The sequence below is a fragment of the Mauremys mutica genome, chromosome 12 (genome assembly GCF_020497125.1).
Source record: "Mauremys mutica isolate MM-2020 ecotype Southern chromosome 12, ASM2049712v1, whole genome shotgun sequence".
Classification (NCBI taxonomy): domain Eukaryota; kingdom Metazoa; phylum Chordata; order Testudines; family Geoemydidae; genus Mauremys; species Mauremys mutica.
Window position 1 is genome coordinate 9,068,428 of NC_059083.1, and position 18,548 is coordinate 9,086,975.

The following is an 18,548-nucleotide window of genomic DNA, read 5'->3' on the forward strand; positions in this document are numbered from 1 at the left end:
CCTGCTTCCTTTCTGCAATTCCCGCCTTCGTTCTCCTGGCTTGCCAGCGTCACTCGCTTCATGCCAATCTCTCCTGGAAGCTCACTGCTGTGCAGCCTGCACTGGTAGGCGCGCTCGAGCCCTTCAAATCATGCACAAATAAAAAACGCTCCCATGACAGAACCATCCTCTGGGCCACTCCGTGCACTTCAGGTTGATCTCAGAGTTGTCAGCAGCACGAGACAAGACCCGCTTTCTGCAGCAGCTAGTAATGTGCAGAGGTAGAAAATCAAATGATTGCACAGTTATCCAGAGCCACCTCTCAGCTTCCTGTTCTTCCCAAAACCAAATAGCTGAAGTTTCAAGGTCACAGGGGACATTATGACCATCTAGCCTGATCTTTTGCAGAACACAGGGCAGAGAAGCTCACCCAGTGATTCCTGCATTGAGCCCAGTAACTTATGCTCTAGTTCAGCCAGATCAATTGGAAAAATATGATACATCTCCAGCCAAAAGTGGAATGGCTGGTATGACCCATGGTGTTGTCTCAGGTCATTCTTGACCAGAGATCGCTGCCCTGCAAAACATTCCTGGTCTCCTTCAGCTGAGGGCTAACGGCACAGCTACACTACAAACATAAAAGTCGACCTATGTCGGCCCCTGGCTGAAGAACAAGGCAGATCCCGTCAGTCAGCGCCTACAGCAGGCCAGAGCACAGGGTGCCTGGATGCTGCTTCTGGCTTAGTTAATGCTGTCGGCAGCTGTGATCAAACCTGGGACCTCTTGAGCTTGATGGGTGAGCTAGAATACACAGTGGCTCGTCAACTCTAGCTGGCCTAGCCACCACTTGGAGCGCAGGGCGCCACACCGAGCAGGCCAGGGTTATGGTGGCATCACAAACACCCCCACGACCCTCCTTCTGTGGGCGGGGGTCATCCTCAACAGGAGCACTTCCCGACAGCGCGAGGGGCCGAGAGCCAGGCTCCCCACAGGGGTTCCTGCCCGGCTCTCGGCAGCCCAGCTAGGAGCAGGGAACCCCCACACTTGCCTCCCTAGCTAGGTGTCAGGTACAAGGTTTGCAGCAGGGAGGCTACCAGCCTCTGTCAATTTCACAGCTGGGGCAGGGAGCCATGAAATTGACAAGAATGCCAGCTAAAAGCTGATACACATAACTTGGTGTCTACATAGGCACTGCATCACGCTTAGTAGTTCTCAACTTATTTATCACTGTGGGCCTGGACCCCAACCCCGGAGCTTGCAGGGCTGAGCGGCAGCCCCAGACCCCGACCCCCAGAGCTTGCAGGGCCGGGCGGCAGCCCCAGATCCCACTGCACCGGGCAGCCAGGAACCCGGACTCCGCCACACGGGCCAGCCTTTAGCACACAGCTGATCTGGGCTGCAGCTGTGTGCTAACTGGGTGACACGCGGCCCATGGGTTGAGAACCACTGCTCTAATTACACGGTCACACGCCCTGCGTCTCTCGTAGAGGGGAAGTTATGTCAGTGCAGTAGGTAGGGCACTTACCCTGGTGGGAGCAAGGCTGTAGTGCAGGAGTAGGCAACCTATGGCATGTGTGCCGAAGGCGGCACGCGAGCTGATTTTCAGTGGCACTCACACTGCCCGGGTCCTGGCCACCGGTCTGGGGGGCTCTGCATTTTAATTTAATATGAACCTTCTTAAACATTTTAAAAACCTTATTTACTTTACATTCAACAATAATTTAGTTCTATATTAGACATAGCAAGAGACCTAAAAACGTTAAAATGTGTTACTGGCAGGCGAAACCCTAAATCAGAGTGAATAAATGAAGACTCGGCACAGCACGTCTGAAAGGCTGCCGACCCCTGCTGTAGTGTGTACACACCAGGCGGCTTTATTATAGCTGGAAGTGCTGGTTGTGGAAGTGATGGCTGGTGGCAGGTCTGTGGCTTTGGAGTGGCTCAACTGGAAGATGAGATCAAAACGGCTCCCTGAAAGGTGGCCCGAGTTCGGTCCTTATTTGCCTGTCTTGGTGTCCAGACGTACCAGAAGAAGAGGCCTCAGGTGAGAACCAGCTGGTTCAGGAATCGCCAGTTCATCCAGTCCAGTCTCCTGTCTGTGGAGCACAGAGCAAAGGGCAGGACACCCAATGGCCAGTTACGAGATCACTCGCCCACAGGGGAAAGTTTACTCCCCGAGATAGGGAGCTTAGGCCCTGAAGCAGGAGGGTCTGGCCCATCTCAGATGCTTTTTGGTCTCACTAGCATAACTGCGAATGCTCTGATTAGCCAGAAAAACATCCGAGCCAGTCAGCATCAACGATGTCCCTTCTCTTCAGGGCTGAGCCTTCAGCCCCCTGCCCGGCGCCGTGCTAAACCTTTGCACACGTGTGGGGTTTGCTGCAGACCCAGTGCCTCTCCATAGAGCACCGCGAGGAGCTGATGGCTTTTGCTTCCTTCAGATACGCGCACTTGCCTCCCCCTCCGATTTTAAACCTGCGGGGAAGGAGCAAAGAGACTGTCGGTAACAGGCAGTGGGGGCTGCTGGGCAGAGGGTTCCCAGTCATGCAGCAGGGTAACAGCACATAGAAACCCACACAGACAGTCGCACCATGTGCCAAGGGAGGTAACCGGGATTACCCCCATAGCACAGATGGGGAAGTGGAGGCACAGAGGTGAAGGGACCTGCCCCAGGCAGCACAGCAGTTAGTGACAAAGCTGGGATCAGACCCCAGGTCTCCCAATTCCCCGGCACCTGCTCTAGCCACTAGGCCATGCTGGCTCTAAGGGGAGGCTCCCTTCAATCGCAAGGTGATTATTCACCTCCACTTTGGTCTGGGGGAAGATAAGAGCAGCCCTCCCATCACGGACCCGCAGTGGCTGGTGAGTGACACGTCTAACCCGTGCCTGACCCCCGGTGGGTAGAATCAGCGCAGCTGTATCGAGATTAGCTCCCCCCAGCAGCACATACATGAGTGTTCAGGACAGATGGACACACACGGAAGCAGACAGAGCCAGACGCAGCCACCAGCTTTCCTCCCGCCCTAGGCAGAGTTGGGTCAGCGCCAGGTCCCCCAGCGCCGCAGAGCATAGCTCAGAGCCGGCCAGTGCTGTCATGGGGCGACCAGAGAGAGCATCAGGACAGGCAGAGCCCAGGGCAGAGAAGTCGCCCCAGCACATGGGGAGCTGCTGGCGAGGGTACTGTTTGGGATGGGGGAGGGGAAGGAGACAGACAGCAAGAGCACTGCACAGATGCAGTGTGGCTGGAGATTCACACCTCTCTGGCTGGTGAGGAGGGTTCTGCCTGCCCTGCAAAAGTGGCTAAGACCCACGGCAGGAGACCGGTGCAGAGGGAACCGACCCTTCCCAGCCCCAGGGCAGGAGCTGAGATCTCTGAAGGCAGAAAGGAATCAGCACCATGCAGGACTGGGATTGGAGAGCCCAGATCCCCCATCGCTCCCCTATGCTTCCCACAGGAGGTGGGGGCAGTTGCAGACATGGGAAGCAGGTTGATGTCACTTTGTCATACAAGACACAGGTTTCCCTTGTCAGCGACAAGTCCTGGCTCAGTGTGAGTCCAGGACATCAGGTGCCCATGACCAGATGCTCAGGGAGAGGTGAGAACTCACCAGTTGTTGAATTTGGTGCCGTTCACCCATCTCCAGGGCCGGAGGTCCTGCTCCCTCCGGAGGCCGAACCAGTGATCACGGTGGCTTCTGTAGCGCAGCACGAAGTCCTTTAACAAAAGCAACAGGAAACTGTACACGACATGTTTGACAGACCTCCCAGCAAGCTAGGTTTGAAGCTACAGGCCGACAGACAGGGCAGGGGTATCCCCATCCCCCAATCCAGCAAATGTGTCCCATGCAGTGTCTGCCACCAGCTGCAGCCAGCACGCAGCTTGAAGAGATTCTAATGTGACATGATCTGGGGACCCTGTCAGAGGGTGGGCGCTCAGCCCCCCGTGATAATCAGCCCCCCTTACGGAGGGTCTCACTTGGGCTCCCATGTTACGTCAGAAAGAACTGGACACATTGAACAGGTCCCAGCCTAAGAGCCACAGGACGCTGGGAGCTCCAGGAATGAGAAGCCCAGAGGAAAGCAGCAGGGCTGGGGCTCAGGGAATCAGTAGGGCAGGGAGCTGCGACAGCTCAGGCCAGAGGGGGTGGATGGGGAGATCTCAGTGAATGGGAACTGGGGAGAGTGGAGGGGACTACAGTAGCCACAGCTGGAGGGGGATGGATGGAGAGGAGATCTCAACGGACAGAGAACTGGGGGGGACGGCTTGGGGTTCAGAGGAGATGGCGGGGGAGACAGGGAAGCAGTGTGACATGGGTTGAGTCTCACGAGTTGCTGCTGAGAGTTTGGAAGCCGGACACCCTCAGAACAGGCTCGCTTCAAACCGCTGAGCTGCCCAGCCCTTCCCAGCAGCCCCTGGGGAGGAGGGGGCGTGGTGCCCAGAGGTCAGCCCTGATTCGCCAAGGCAGGTGTCAGGCTGCAGCCTGGCAGCATCTCACCATCGGAGGTGGGAGAGGAGCCGAGTTTGGGGAATGGAGTTGGAGCAGAGCCAGCTGTGCCCACGGAAGTGGAACGTCTGCCTGGGACAGGGACGGTTAGATCGGCCCCGGGCTGGGACCCATCCTGCCAGCTCCCAACCCACTCCCCAGGGTCTGAACCCTGGCACTGTTCCAGCACCAGCCACCAGGCCGCACCCAGCCTGTTACTGCTCCACAGACTCACCATGTCCTGCTGGGTGTCGATCCCAGCCAGGGAGGCACCGAGGGAGGAGCAGTTGCTCTGGCTGTCGTTCCAGCTCCCTTCAACCTCTGAGAAATAGTAGCATTTCCCTTGGAACGCGACCCAGCCATTGGGGCAGGCAGTCTCTCCTTGTACCCCCACATCAGCCACAGGTGGCTTAGATGTTACCACTGGAGGGGAAGAGAGTAACAGGGTGAGTCTGTCCCTGTCCCCTTCCCCCCAGGCAAAGAAACCCCCACCACCAGCCTGAGTAGAGCCGAGACCCCACACCAGAGCCAGTGACTAGGCCTGAGATAGATCCGACCCCCCTCCCTGCTGGGTATAGCGGGGACGGGCACTACCCCTGCGTACAGACTGGGAGGCAGGACTCCGGGGTTCTGATCTCCCCGCCCTGCAGTCCTAGCTCCATGCAGCCCCCTCTGTAAGAAAGGGGCAGTCTCAGCCCTGGGGGTGGCAGGAGATGGCCGGACAGTGCTCAGAGAGTTCACTGAGCAACGGGAAATTCACTTGGGTCAGTACCATCCTCTCCCTTTATCCCGGGGACCTGGCAATACAGAAGGGGAGGGGCTGGCTCCAGGTCACAGGGAGTCAGTGGCCGAGCTGCGATTTGAACCCAGGAGTCCTGGCCTGTCCTTCACTCACACCGCACCCCTCCCAAGTGTTGGTTATGGCGGTTTTGTAAGATGAATTTCAGGGCCGTGCTCAGCCCATGGCACTAACTGGGCTCAGAGGTGAGAACTTGAGCACCTCGGCCACAGGGTGGCACCAGCACCTCGGCCATGGGAAGCTGCTTCTGTGCTATGGGTGGTTAGATCCACCGGAAAAATATTATCTGGCCAGGGCAGTGACAGGCTGGGGCACAATCTCCAGGCACCTTGTCATGAATAGTTAGTAAAGGGTTAAAAATAGTACCTGGTAGGCACCTGACCTGAGGACCAATCAGGGAAGAGAATTTGAAATTTCTAGGAGGGAACTTTTTCCCTCTGATCCTGTGTGTTTTGTCTTTAGCCGTTTGGAGTTACAAGAGTCCAGATGTTTTAATCAAGTCTGCAAGTTTCTACCTTTCTGAACTAATTTCTTCTAGTCAAGATAGTGAGTATTAGAAAGATACTTTGTGTCCTTACCTAATAATCCTATGCTTGCAATTCTGTGTGTTTGTTATTGATTATTCTTAATTCTGCTTGTACTGGTTGTACTGAGAAGGAGAGGGGATTCTCTCCAGAACGTAGCAAGGTTATACCCTATGAGTGTCCAGCTTGGACTCATAGAGATTCCGTATTTTCTTGTTTTTCTTTCAATACATTCTTTCTATAAAGATTTGATTAAATCTCTTCTACTGTGGATATAGGGAAGGGGCTAAGACATTCTCTCTCGGTGATTCACAGAGTTGAATCGGTGTGTATCTCTCCAGAGTGGCTAGGAGAGAGGGAGGGGGGAAGTGGGCTGCTTCCCTGTGTGTAGAGATTCAAGGAGTTTGAATCAAGGTATCTCTCTCTCTCCGGAGCAGGCTGGAGAGAGGGAAGAGAGGGGAGGTTCCTCCTCTGTGAGTTGATCTGTGTTCCCAGGGAGTGTCTTTGAAGGGAGACAGGGGGGAAAACAGGGGTGTCCCGGCCCACGTAATTGACTGAGGTGGTGGCAGCAAAGGGGAGACCTACCCTAGGATTTTGGGGTGGGGGAAGACATGCGGGTCCTCACTTTGAAACCCCCCAGTTTCAAGTGAGGATGAAACTGACATGGTGAGCAGCGGTGTTTCGAACCCATTGATAGAGACACTTTTTTCTACCAAAAGGCAGTTTTGAAGCAGTGTTCAGGGTTAGAAGAAGTTTTTTCTTCTCTGCTGGCTACGCTGAGAAAAACTCTTCCCTAGAGGTGTGTCCTTCCTTTGTGATATCAGGTATCACTCAGGATTCCTGAGGTGGGGGGAAGTGCTCGTCAAAGTACATTCCCATCCAGCGGGAAAAACAGGTTTGGGAGGGGGAGAGAGAAACCCTCCAGCCAGGTTTTTTTCTCCCTGTGTCTTTTGAAAGAATCAGGAGGCAGGAGAACACAGATCCCGGAGGAAATACCCCTGAGAAAAATCTGGTCTATTGTTAGCAACAGCCTTTCAGCTGGGCTGCTGAGTACAGCTCAGAAGGACAGGGAGACAATTTTTTTTTAATCTTTCCCTCTTTTTCAGTACAAAACAGTAACATTATACAAACCACAATTTGCTATACAAAGGATTATTAGGTAAGGACACAAAGTATCTTTCTAATACTCACTATCTTGACTAGAAGAAATTAGTTCAGAAAGGTAGAAACTTGCAGACTTGATTAAAACATCTGGACTCTTGTAACTCCAAACGGCTAAAGACAAAACACACAGGATCAGAGGGAAAAAAGTTCCCTCCTAGAAATTTCAAATTCTCTTCCCTGATTGGTCCTCAGGTCAGGTGCCTACCAGGTACTATTTTTAACCCTTTACTAACTATTCATGACATACCTGGCACACAAATCCAGCAGTTGTGCTGGGTCTGGCTCTGCAGCGGTTTGCCCAGATGGCCAGGAAACACACAGGCGCTGCCATCACTTGTATAGGCCAAGCTCAGGCGCCCCCATGATGGGTGCAGCGAAGATGCCTAGACAGAGGCACGACCTCCTGGCCCACCCTTCCTATTTACAGGCCTTTCAGCAAGCGCACACCCACCCCACCCAGCACAGCAGCACCCGAGTTCCCCACAAGCATGGGTCGATTTTAGCCTCATGTTTCCCTGTGAGGCAGGGAAGTGCCATTAACACCATTTTACTTAGGGGAAACGGAGGCACAGAGTGGGGAAGCATTCGGTCCAGTCACCCAGGGGCAGATCTGGGAACAGAACCCAGGATCATGCCTGATCCACACCTGGCTGCTGCGCAGAACTGGGACTTGCCGCCTCCCTAATCCATGACCAGTACCAGGGAGGGGTTGGAAGGGGCTTGTGCAGTAGTTTGAATGGGGTGAGTAACAAACGTTACACTGGGGCCGGTCCTGCCTGACAGAGCGTAACCAGCCTCCAATGGGGACGGCCAGCCCTACCTGTCCCTCATGCCACCCTCCTCCCCAGCTGGGGAAATTACTGGGGGCCCAGGACAGGCAGTCATGGGGTTAAAAACCAGTCCAGGCCTGGAGAGAAGAGAAGTTCCCGGAGAGGCAGCGGAGAACCTCCGAGGGAGAGGAGGGCTGGTTGCCGGCTGATCTCTGCAGGGAAGGAGTTAGAAGGGGCCAGCTTGGAGAAGCCGAGGGAGGGCCACAGCCGGCCTGAACGAGCAGCACCCAGACCCCAGAAAGAGGCTCAGAGACTCTTGATCCGAGGAGGAGAATCTACCCAAAGATTCACACAGGAAGGCTTGGTGGGGGATCCCTGAATCCAGGGGAACAGAAGTTAGACTTGAGGGGCAAAGGAGCAGTTTGATTTGCTGTACAAGAGACTTAATGCGACAGCAGAAAAGGGGAGGAATCTTAATTTAAGGTACTTGGTACAAGACACAAGAGGGAGCTGGAGGCGGCACACCTGCAGGGCCATGTTAAGCCACAAGAGGGCACCCCGAGACAGCTCCCTCTTATACTAGCCTATTAAAATACATAGATGCTCTGCATTAATTTCCATAGGAGCTGGGATAGGGTCACGGTGCTCAGCCTAAGGACCCTGATCATGTTATTTAATTCCCTGGCTTCCCAACAAGAGCCTAGCAAGCATGGCAGGGCTATGAGACACATCAGGAACATGTACACTGCAGAGTACATGTTACCTCCCCCCAGTCACCTTAACTCTGCCCCCTTGTAGTGATGCTGGCCTGCTCCAGTCACATTCCAAGTAGGGCACTCTGCATAGACACACACATGGGATTAGTGTGCTGAGCCCAAGCAGAGGAGCAGGAGCCTCACATGGACAGTGCTGCTTTCCAGGGGGATGTCCCGGGCAGGGGGAGGTTAGATATTTTGACTCCCTGCAACTGGGCTTCGTGACACAGGGAGAGTTGGCTGCCTCAGAGAGCCCGAGGGCCCCAGCATGTGAGGGGCTGGGTAGCTGCTATGTAAGCCCTCTGTGCCGGAACAGAACGGGTCCTTCATGAGGAGTGGGGGTCTGATTGCTCTTGCACGGCACTGTGTCCAATCTAGATGGTAACAATACCGAACACTAACCATGCATGAGCCTCCATCAGGCACTTCACCACATTAGGCTAAAGAGGGCAGCAGCCTGTTTCCTGGGCTTGGCATGGATGGAGGGGGCAGCTGGATTTTCAAGGGGTGTCTATGGGGGGCAGAGTTAAGGTGGTCTGGATGCCCAGAGGGCTATGAGCAGCCTCTGCTATGCACTGCCTGGGTTTCTTAACATTGAGGGAGTTATTTGAACTGCTGTTCTTGCCCGGCTCCAGCGGAGGGAGCTGGGGGAACATGGCAGCGACTGAAATGAAGGTCTGTGTGCGGTGAATCTATAATAAAGGTCACATTTAGCAGCATCTACGGCATGTGCCTACTAGAGCGGTTAATAGCCGAGGTGGAAACTCTCCCATCTGCGTTCCAACTTGACGGACAGGTTTATTTCCCAGCTGCGCTGCAGTGAGCTCCCCCCGTGTCCACTGCCTAATCAAGCCAGTCTCAAAAACACTGTAGTACTTGCAAGCCCTGTCCTGTGTCCTCCCAGGAACAGTGTGCGGATGAGCTAGAGATCCTGTGGTGGGAATTAAGTTCACGCCATTGCTCCAGGTGTGTGTAATATGGAGTGTGTGTGTTGAGCTGTACAGAGGGAGTGAGGGGCACTGGGGCTGGTGGGCGGGGGGGAAGGAATTGCAAAGACATCTCACATGAATCCTTCCTGAACCCAGTGCTGAGGTCAGAGAGGCTGGGAGGGGAGAACATGCAACTGAATGGGAAGCACAGAGGCAGCCAGACAGGCTGGGAACTCACCTGCCAGAGCTGCCACCAAACCAACGATGAGCAGAAATGCAACTGTGCCCCACACTATGGGTTTCCTGACAGGAGCCAGACAACCTGAAAGAGAAGCCATGAATGCTCACAGGGCTGCTCCACGGCAGGGGATCGCGGAGCCAACGTCAGTAACCGGCAGCATGGGAGCAGCCACAGACCAGGTATTTATTTGTATTGCTGGAATGCGCGTGCCCTTGCACATACCTGGATATTAGTTAAAACCACAGAGTCCTAACAACGTCCTCCCCAAATCCCACCAAGTTACAGGGATCTCGGCTCCCGTTGGAGGATAAATGGGTCTAGCTAATCCCCCTCTTCCAGTCCAGGCTCTCCTGGAGCATCGGGAGGGTGACCGGCTCCCAGCTGTCAGAGAGAAGGGATAGGAACGGGTGTCTTACTCCCCTTCTCTGCAGTCTGTGCCCTGAGCTGTGTCCTGGCACTGAGCCCAGATCCTCTGCCTTAGGTCAGGCAGCTCTGAGCCCAGAGCAGTTGAACACATGAACCCGTGCCTCTCCCTCAGTAGATTTTCCACCCACACTCACCATCTGTTCATAGAATCTCAGGGTTGGAAGGGACCTCAGGAGGTCATCTAGTCCAACCCCCTGCTCAAAGCAGGACCAATCCCCAGATGGATTTTTACCCCAGTTCCCTAAATGGCCCCCTCAAGGATTGAACTCACAGCCCTGGGTTTAGCAGGCCAACGCTCAAACCACTGAGCTATCCCTCCTGCCTATGTTGATTCCATGAGAGAGCTGAGAAGGTTTCCCAGCACTGAGACTTCAGACACACTCTGAAAAATGAAGGAACTGGGGACACTGGGTCATTACCCAGGGAATAAACCCTGTGCAAAAGTCGTCCACCCTCTGAGCCAGCGTGGGGCTGGGAAAACAGCTCTGTGGCCCCACCCAGCCTTCACAAACAGCCTTCCCCAAATGCCCAGAGCCACATTTTCCGAAGGCCCAGGGAAAGCCAGCTCGAACACAGGCTCCTCAACAGAAGGTAGGAATTTCACTGTCCCCACACACCTGGCTCCTTGTCATGCACAAGTGGGGGACCCTGGGAGTGCCCCAGATGTGGCTAGACTAAGCACTTTGAGGCTCGGACTTTCATTGTGTGTACGTTTGTACAGCACCCAGCACAACGGGCCCCAGCCTGGCTGGTCTCTAGGCACTCGATTAGAAATACAAGAATATGTGAGGGGGCCTATATGCTCTCCTGTTTGAGAGTCTGGCCCTCGTGGTAAGCAGAGGGATGAACACAGAACAGGGGCCCAGGGTTTTAGATGCAGAGCCCGTAGTGTGTAGAAATGGGGCTAGCGCCCCTTTAAATAGCTGGGGAGCCCTCCAGCGGCGCTCACCGTGTTTTAGAGTTGAGAAGCCAGCCCGAGCAGCAGTGCGCACGTAGCTGGCCTGGTGTGTAGTTAGTACACATAGATATTTGGCACCCCACTGTGTCCTGGGGTTCGTTCATAGCATTTCATTGCCTCTTGCTCTTTAAAGAGGAGTGACACGTGTTCATCCAGAACTGTTCATCCACAACCCCCCCGCTGCACACAGCAAAGGGCAGTTACAGGTGCAGGCTGGGTAACTGCCAACAGGAGCCCACTGGGGCAGTCAGGGCCTTGCTACCTGGGCAAACGCAAGGAGACAAACCCTCAGTGGAAGGGGGAAATTGCAAAGCCAGCATGCGTCTCCCCCTCCCATTCCCTGACCATGAAGCTGTGATTACCTGGGTCTCGTTCTCTCGTTGCATCTCCATTCCTACTTGGCACCTCCATTAGGAACTTTTCTTGTTGAGGATTCTTTTGAGTTTCCATCTCCCCTCTTGTCTCAGGGTCCCCATTACAAATGGGGCGCACCTCTCCTTGTGGAGTGTGCTCAGTTGAATCTGCTGTTTTCCCCATCTCTCTGCTGACGCACACAGGCTACTCTGAGCACCTCTGATCTGCTCCTTTCCAGCTGTAGCAAGAGTCACTCCGATTCCTCTCCCTCTGTGACTTTCAGTTCTGTGCAGAAGCTAAGATGCAACAGTCAGAATAGTTCAGGGCACAGCAGGGTCAGTTCGTGTCATTCCCTGTTCGGGCCAAGAACATAAGCACCATGACACCCAGTTAGTTTTTGGCTTCTGAATTCTACCGCACAAGTTGAGAGCCCGCAGAATGGATCCTAATCCACCAGCAGAACCCAGACCCTGCCAGAACAGCCCAATAGCACCACAAACATTCACACATTTGGCACATAGATCTGGCCAGCTTTTGGTCCCAAATTCAAGACTTTGCCTAAAGGAAAAGGATAGTTTATTGATGCAGTCTCTCCCCACGCCCTGGAATCCACCACCATTCGGCCCCTCACCCTGCTGCGCCTAACAAGTGAAGTTCCTACCAGGACAACAAGAGAGTTTTTAATCGGACATTGCTGGGCAAGAACATTTCAAACCCTGTCTCCAGCATCTAGACTCAACTGGCTCCTGCTTTTGGCCCAGAACCTCTAAATCATCTCAGTAGCAGGTAACAGACCTGGAAGTGTCCATTCCCAGGAAGCCATTTACCCTTAGTTACTGTCACACCATGAGAATTTGGTCACATCATAAAAAACAAAAAAACTTCCTGTTGTGAATTTACTTCTTAAGGGATGCTGTTTCCACAAGCATGGGCAGTCATACAGTTCCTCCTATCAGATCTCTTTCCAAGACTGTATTATTAAGATTGTTTAGAACAAAGAAACGTAAATGTAACCTTACACAGCCTGGACCAGCCAAGGAGGGAACCAACGAACAAAACTACGGCATCTGAAAAGGACGTGCATTGATACACTGTTCTGTGATAGCTAGCAACCAAAGAGCAAGAAGTTAGTGAGTGTCTGCCTGAGAATCCTGTACATGAAACTCACTAAAATATTCACTATTTTTGAGACCTCAGTGCACTCAGTTGAACCTCATCATCATAAGGCATTTTTGGTCCTGCAGTTAAACAGATTCTCCTTCATACAAGTTTGTATTCATAGTTGAGAGATTGGGGCTAGATCTGGAACAAAAAGCAACCCACCCATTCTCCTTTCTTGGTGAAGATAAGCAGCACACTCTCACCCCTTTCTAAAAATCTACTACTGTAGTCATTATTTTCCTGTGTTGAAAGTATCAGTAATGCTTGGCACTGTTCCAGTAAAAAGTCAACAGGAAGCATTTGCTTCTTAGGCTTGGCAGAATTCAGTATTTGTCATTTCAGTGGATAACACTGGTTTATTTGTAATTTTTTTTTTTACATCAATTTAAGTTTTCATAGCTGTGAAGAAAGTGTGGGTCAGTGGGAGGTGGTCAGACAATATTTAAAGACAGATGTTGATATTTTAAAAAACTTTTCTTCCTTTGCCAGGCTGTACATTTCAAACATCACCAATGGAGATATTTTCCGTCAGCGTGTCTGCGTGCCATCAAAACTGAATCCTTCCAAGCCTACTTTTTAGTTTAATACAGGGGTAGGCAACCTATGGCACATGTGCCAAAGGTGGCATGCGAGCTGATTTTCAGTGGCACTCACACTGCCCAGGTCCTGGCCACCCATCTGGGGGGCTCTGCATTTTAATTTAATTTTAAGTGAAGCTTCATAAACCATTTTTAAAACCTTATTTACTTTACATACACCAATAGTTTAGTTATATATTATAGACTGTGACAAAGTTCCTCCTCTACCTTGGTGGGGCCTGTGCTTATTGGCAGATTTGCTCACCTCAGATTCACCCTGTGGGTCAGGAAACAGCCCAGAGACCTTCCCCTCTGGTAGAAGCCACCGTCCAGGTCAATTCCTCCTGTGTCTGATCAGGAGTTGGGAAGTTTGGGAGGAACCCAGGCCCACCCTCTACTCCGGGTTCCAGCCCAGGGCCCTGTGGATTGCAGCTGTCTATAGTGCCTCCTGTAACAGCTGCATGACAGCTACAGCTCCCTGGGCTACTTCCCCATGGCCTCCTCCCAACACCTTCTTTATCCTCACCACTGGACCTTCCTCCTGGTGTCTGATAACACTTGTACTCCTCAGTCCTCCAGCAGTGCCTACTCACTCTCCTCTGGCTCCCCTGGCCTGACTGGAGTGAGCAATTTTATAGCATCAGAAGGACCTTAGAGTCAGGTGCTTAACAGCCTCACCTGACTCTTAGCAGGTTAATTGGAGTCAGGTGTTCTCATTAGCCTGGAGCAGCCCCTGCTCTGGTCACTCAGGGAACAGAAAACTGCTTCTCCAGTGGCCAGTATCTCTCTCTTCTACTACTCTGCTGTACCCAGCAGACCTAGGTCTATCACAAGACTTATAGAAAGAGACCTTCTAAAAACGTTAACATGTATGACTGGCAGGCAAAACCTTAAATCAGAGTGAATACATGAAGACTCGGCACAGCACTTCCGAAAGGTTGCCGACCCCTGGCTTAATAGGTCATATTGTAATAGCTGCTTCACGGTCTATAATTTGTCCCCCAGCTGCTGAGTTCTTATGGGAGGAGGCAGCTTCAGCCCCTGCCGTTTAACCTCCTGTTTTCAACTAGGGTATGTTAGATAGCTGCTAACATCCCCGCATTTCTGGGAGCTGAACCATGCTCTTGAATTAGAGCAGCAGGATGGGCTGCTTGGCCTGTGCCAATTCCAGGAGAACTGCCCTGCATGGGATACAGACACCTCCAGGCTGTTTCCCACCCTAGCCAGCAGCAAATTGAGATTCTGGGGTGGGGGGGGGGGTGTTTCACAGTTCAAATAAACTGCTCAGCACAGCCTCCAATCCCCCCCCCCCCCGCAATCTGATCAGCATGCAGCCCCACCCAACAACAGTCCCCCATCTGATCAGTGGAGAAACATACCTGTCCTAGCTCCACCAGTGTAACCCCCCTCCCCAGTATCCCCCCCCCAATTGAACCCCTGCTCTACTCTCCAGGGTTTAGCTGAAGCTCCCCCGCCCTTGCTCCATGCTCCCCCTCCCCACCCTGATCCGCACAGGATTCCCCCATCCTCACCGAATACCAGAGATCCCTCACTTCATGCACTGCGTCTTCCTGCCCCAGCAGGACCCCGAACCTCAGCAGAGCAAGACTGGGTCCCCTAAACCCAGGGCGGAGAATCCCAGGGCTCTGCTCAGGGTTATTTCTTTAGCAAAAGCTTTGAGTCAGCTCCCCTCCCTTCTCCTACAGACGCAAGCTGCAACACAAAGCCAAGAGTCAGAGCCTGGCAGGTTGCTCAACCCCCAGCACACGCCTTCACTTCACTCTCCTGCGGCAGGTGGCACTTCCCATTCCAGCCAATCCCCGTGAGCACTTAGGAAAAACACCCTAAAAGGGCAGCAAATCTAAACATGACAAGAAGGGAGCCCCAAAGGAGAGGAGCCAATTCGCCAGCAGTGACACTGTTTGCAGGTTCCAAGAAGCACCCCGCCCCAGACACACTGAGACTTTCATGATTGTTTTAATAACCAGTAAATAAACTCACCCTGTCGCCTGTGGGGGAGCACCTGTCACAAAGTGAGCCTCTGAATCCGACTGATCCCTGCGTAACACCTTCAAAAGACGAGTCTGGGAGCTTAAATTCATTCCTCTGCTAGACACTAGAAATCACGGACTGAACAGAGACACTGGATTTATGGCTTTTTACAACAGTGGGTAAGCCACTAATCCCCTATGACTGAAGAGGCATTAGCCAGCCATTCTACCTTGAATGGTCCCTTAGAATATGTGCTAATTACTGATGCTAAACCATCTATTCCACTTTAGCTCGGAGAACCTTTCCTGGGCCTGCAGAAGAGTGCCCTGTGTGGCTGGAAAGCCCGTCTCTTTCATCAACAGAAGTTGGTCCAGTCAATGATATTACCTCACCCACCTTGTCTCATCTTTCAAATATTCGAGTGACTTATTTAAGAGATCCTTTGCCCATTAAGAAACACATTATGCTGAGCGCCATGCAAAAATAAAGAAACTGTGATAATTATGGACACCCAATGCATCCCCTCTCTTTCCTGGCCCTCTAACCTCATGCACAAAGATATTGCCCATGGGCTTCAGTTTTGTAGACAGTGAAAATGAAAACCATAAAGGAGCAATCGCAAGATCTACAATGGTCACCCTCCACTCTCAATAACAGCACTTCCCATAGTGTTAAAACCCACTGAATGTTTGTGCAGGGGCTGCATTGTTTTGGATTAATGGTAGTTCCCTCCTCTCCACCAAGCTGTTCTTCACAAAAGAAAGGTTCTCCTTCAGCAGAACAGATTCAGATACAATGGTCTGTTACAGAGAATGCCAGACAGAGCTGCCCTCTTTCAAAATGGTGTCCTCCCCTCTTCTCCTCAGTGGGACAGAAGCCATACCTGTCCTCGCTTGGTGGCCATTTTGAGAAGGGCACCTCTCTCTCTTTACTTCCTCAACATGCAGGGACCCACCAACTTCCTTGAGGGATCCTGTGGCCTCAGACCCATCAAGAACAATGCAATATGGAGGCCATTTTGAAAGGGGTCTATTCTTTCTGACAAAGTTTGTTATGAAAAATAGCCATTAATCCTGAATGTCTTTGCAGACGCCACCCATTCAGCCAGATCTACTCAACAGGTAGGCCACAAGGGAAGGAGAACTGGTGTATCTGAGCACACAGGGTAACCGGTAGGGTGGTACCAAAAGCAGGAGGAATTTTGAGGAAGACAGGGTGGGTGAGGGGTAAGAATCTGAAAAGGCTATTTTGCCCTGCTCCGGTCAAACAAAGCAGCTGTAAGTCTACTGCAATAGGCCCATATGCACGGGCTACTTTGTGCTTCAGAGGGAATGAACAGAACAGGTAATCAAGTGAGCCACCCCCTTTCATCCACTCCCAGGTTCTGGCAAACAGAGACCACGGACACTCAGAGCACGGTGTTGCATCCCTGCTCATCCTGGTTAATAGCCATCGATAGACCTATCCTCCATGAACTTACCTAGTTCTTTTTTGAACCCTGTTAGCGTCTTGGCCTTCACAACCTCCTCTGGCAACAACTTCACAGGTTGACTGGGCGTCGTGTGGAAAAAATACTTCCTTGTGTTTTAGACCTGCTGCCTATAAATTTCATTGAGTGATCCCTAGTTCTTGTGTTATGAGGAGTAAACAACACTTCCTTATTTACTTTCTGCTCACCAGTCATGATGACTTCAACTTACTCATCTCTTTTCCAAGCTGAAAATCCCAGTCGTCTTAATCTCACCTCATATGGAAGCTGTTCCATGCCCCATATCATTTCCATTGCCCTTCTCTGTACCTTTTCCAATTCCAGTATATCTTTTTTGAGCTGAGGCAACCAGACCTTCATGCAGTATTCAAGATATGGGCGTACCACAAATTTAGATAGAGGCATTATGATATTTTCTGTCTTGTTCTCCATCCCTTTCCTAATGGTTCCTAACAGTCCGTTAGCTTTTTCTGACTGCCGCTGCAAATCAAGCAGATGTTTTCAGTGACACCATGCTGCTGTTACGTCTGGGGGGATTCTGCGCCCCTGCAGGGGCACATAATTCATTTGGTCTGCCCATTCATTTTTCTGTGCCCCCCATGCAGAAAAATACAACAAGTACATAATCAGCCTCTTCCCTGGGAGCCCAGGCAGTGAATCTGTTCCAGTGTGTCTGGAGGATCAGCCAGACACACGCGTGTGCCTAAGTGAGTTCTGTTGGAGGGAGCGGGCATCTTTTTTTATGCAAGAGGCAGGCTAGAGGCACAAATAGCAGCCCTGCCTGGGTTAATTGATTCATTCACCAAGGCACTAGCTGCCTGCCTCCCTGAAGTAACATTGCTAAAGTTGCTTATGATGGTTAATTGATCACATTCTCTGCAGCCTGACTATTATGTTAATGATGTTCACATTTCTATTGTTTTTCAACTGTTCTCATTCTAGGTCAATTCCCCCAGAAGCATAAAGTTTTAAAGCATAAAACTGTGAAAGTTTTACGGCCCCGACATTGCCAGAGTGATTTAAAAGCACCTCATTATAAATGACAGTAAGGGAATCCTGAGCTAGGAAGATCTGCGCTGTCTGACTGTCTTCCTGTGCCAACGAGAGGTTGGTTCTCACTGGTTGGAAATCATTAAAACATGCTGACTTGCCTTTACACTAAATTTGGTGTGGGGGGGTTGTTTTATTTGCTAGCCAGGAGAATACAGTATATCAACACATTTATTTAAGCAATTATATAGCTTATGTTTGTACAGATTCTTAATTTTTATATTTCTATTATGTTAGAAAGTGGTGAGCAATGTTTTTTCTACTTTCACATAGACAACAATAATGATTTGCGGCAAGCTCTGTTTAGATGGAAAATCAAATTCAATTATAAATGCACCAAACTTTTTTAAATTTTTTATTAGTTAAATAAAAACTACCTTAAATGTGCTGGATATACAAGAAACATTATCTAAAGCTGATTTGTTAAACAAAGTATTCTCTATAGTCAGGGGCGACGCGTGGGGGGCCCAGGGGCCCTCACTGACCTGCCCTGGCAGTGGCCCCCACTGGCCCCTCCCCTTTTCTGGCCCCATCCCCCAGTAGCAGCACTCCCATTTATACCAGTTGCCTGTGCCTAGAGTTAATGAATTAAGCGGATTGTTTCTGGTCACTGTGTCCTTCAAGATTTTTAGGACTAGGAGCTCTCATCCTGTTACAGCTAGTTATTAGTCATGGATTGGAAGAAAGAAAACATAGAAAAGCTTGTTTATCCAACTAGGAATGAACTAGTCAATGAACTGAACTATTTAAATAAACTGAAATGAAGAAAATATTCTCTCTGCAACAGAGGCTACTGCTGTTAAAAGCTGGTTTATCATTTCAGCAAACTCTGGTGCCAGGTGCTTAGCCAGTGCCTTCCACCAGTTCAGTGGTTTGCCTTTATTTAAGACTTTGC

At 51.4% G+C, this 18,548-nt stretch overlaps 1 protein-coding gene across 1 annotated transcript in view; it reads right to left on the reverse strand.

The window, feature by feature from the left end:
* The window catches only part of LOC123345868, a 46,641-nt gene extending 33,570 nt beyond the window's left edge, over positions 1-13,071 (reverse strand). The window contains exons 1-5 of the mRNA XM_044982927.1: positions 11,392-13,071; positions 9,643-9,726; positions 4,699-4,886; positions 3,588-3,694; positions 2,337-2,454 (exon numbers count right to left, since the gene is read on the reverse strand). Coding sequence (XP_044838862.1) covers positions 2,337-2,454; positions 3,588-3,694; positions 4,699-4,886; positions 9,643-9,726; positions 11,392-11,566 — 672 coding nt within the window. The 5' untranslated portion in view covers positions 11,567-13,071. The remainder of the gene's footprint in view (positions 1-2,336; positions 2,455-3,587; positions 3,695-4,698; positions 4,887-9,642; positions 9,727-11,391) is intronic.
* Positions 13,072-18,548: the final 5,477 nt, after the last annotated feature.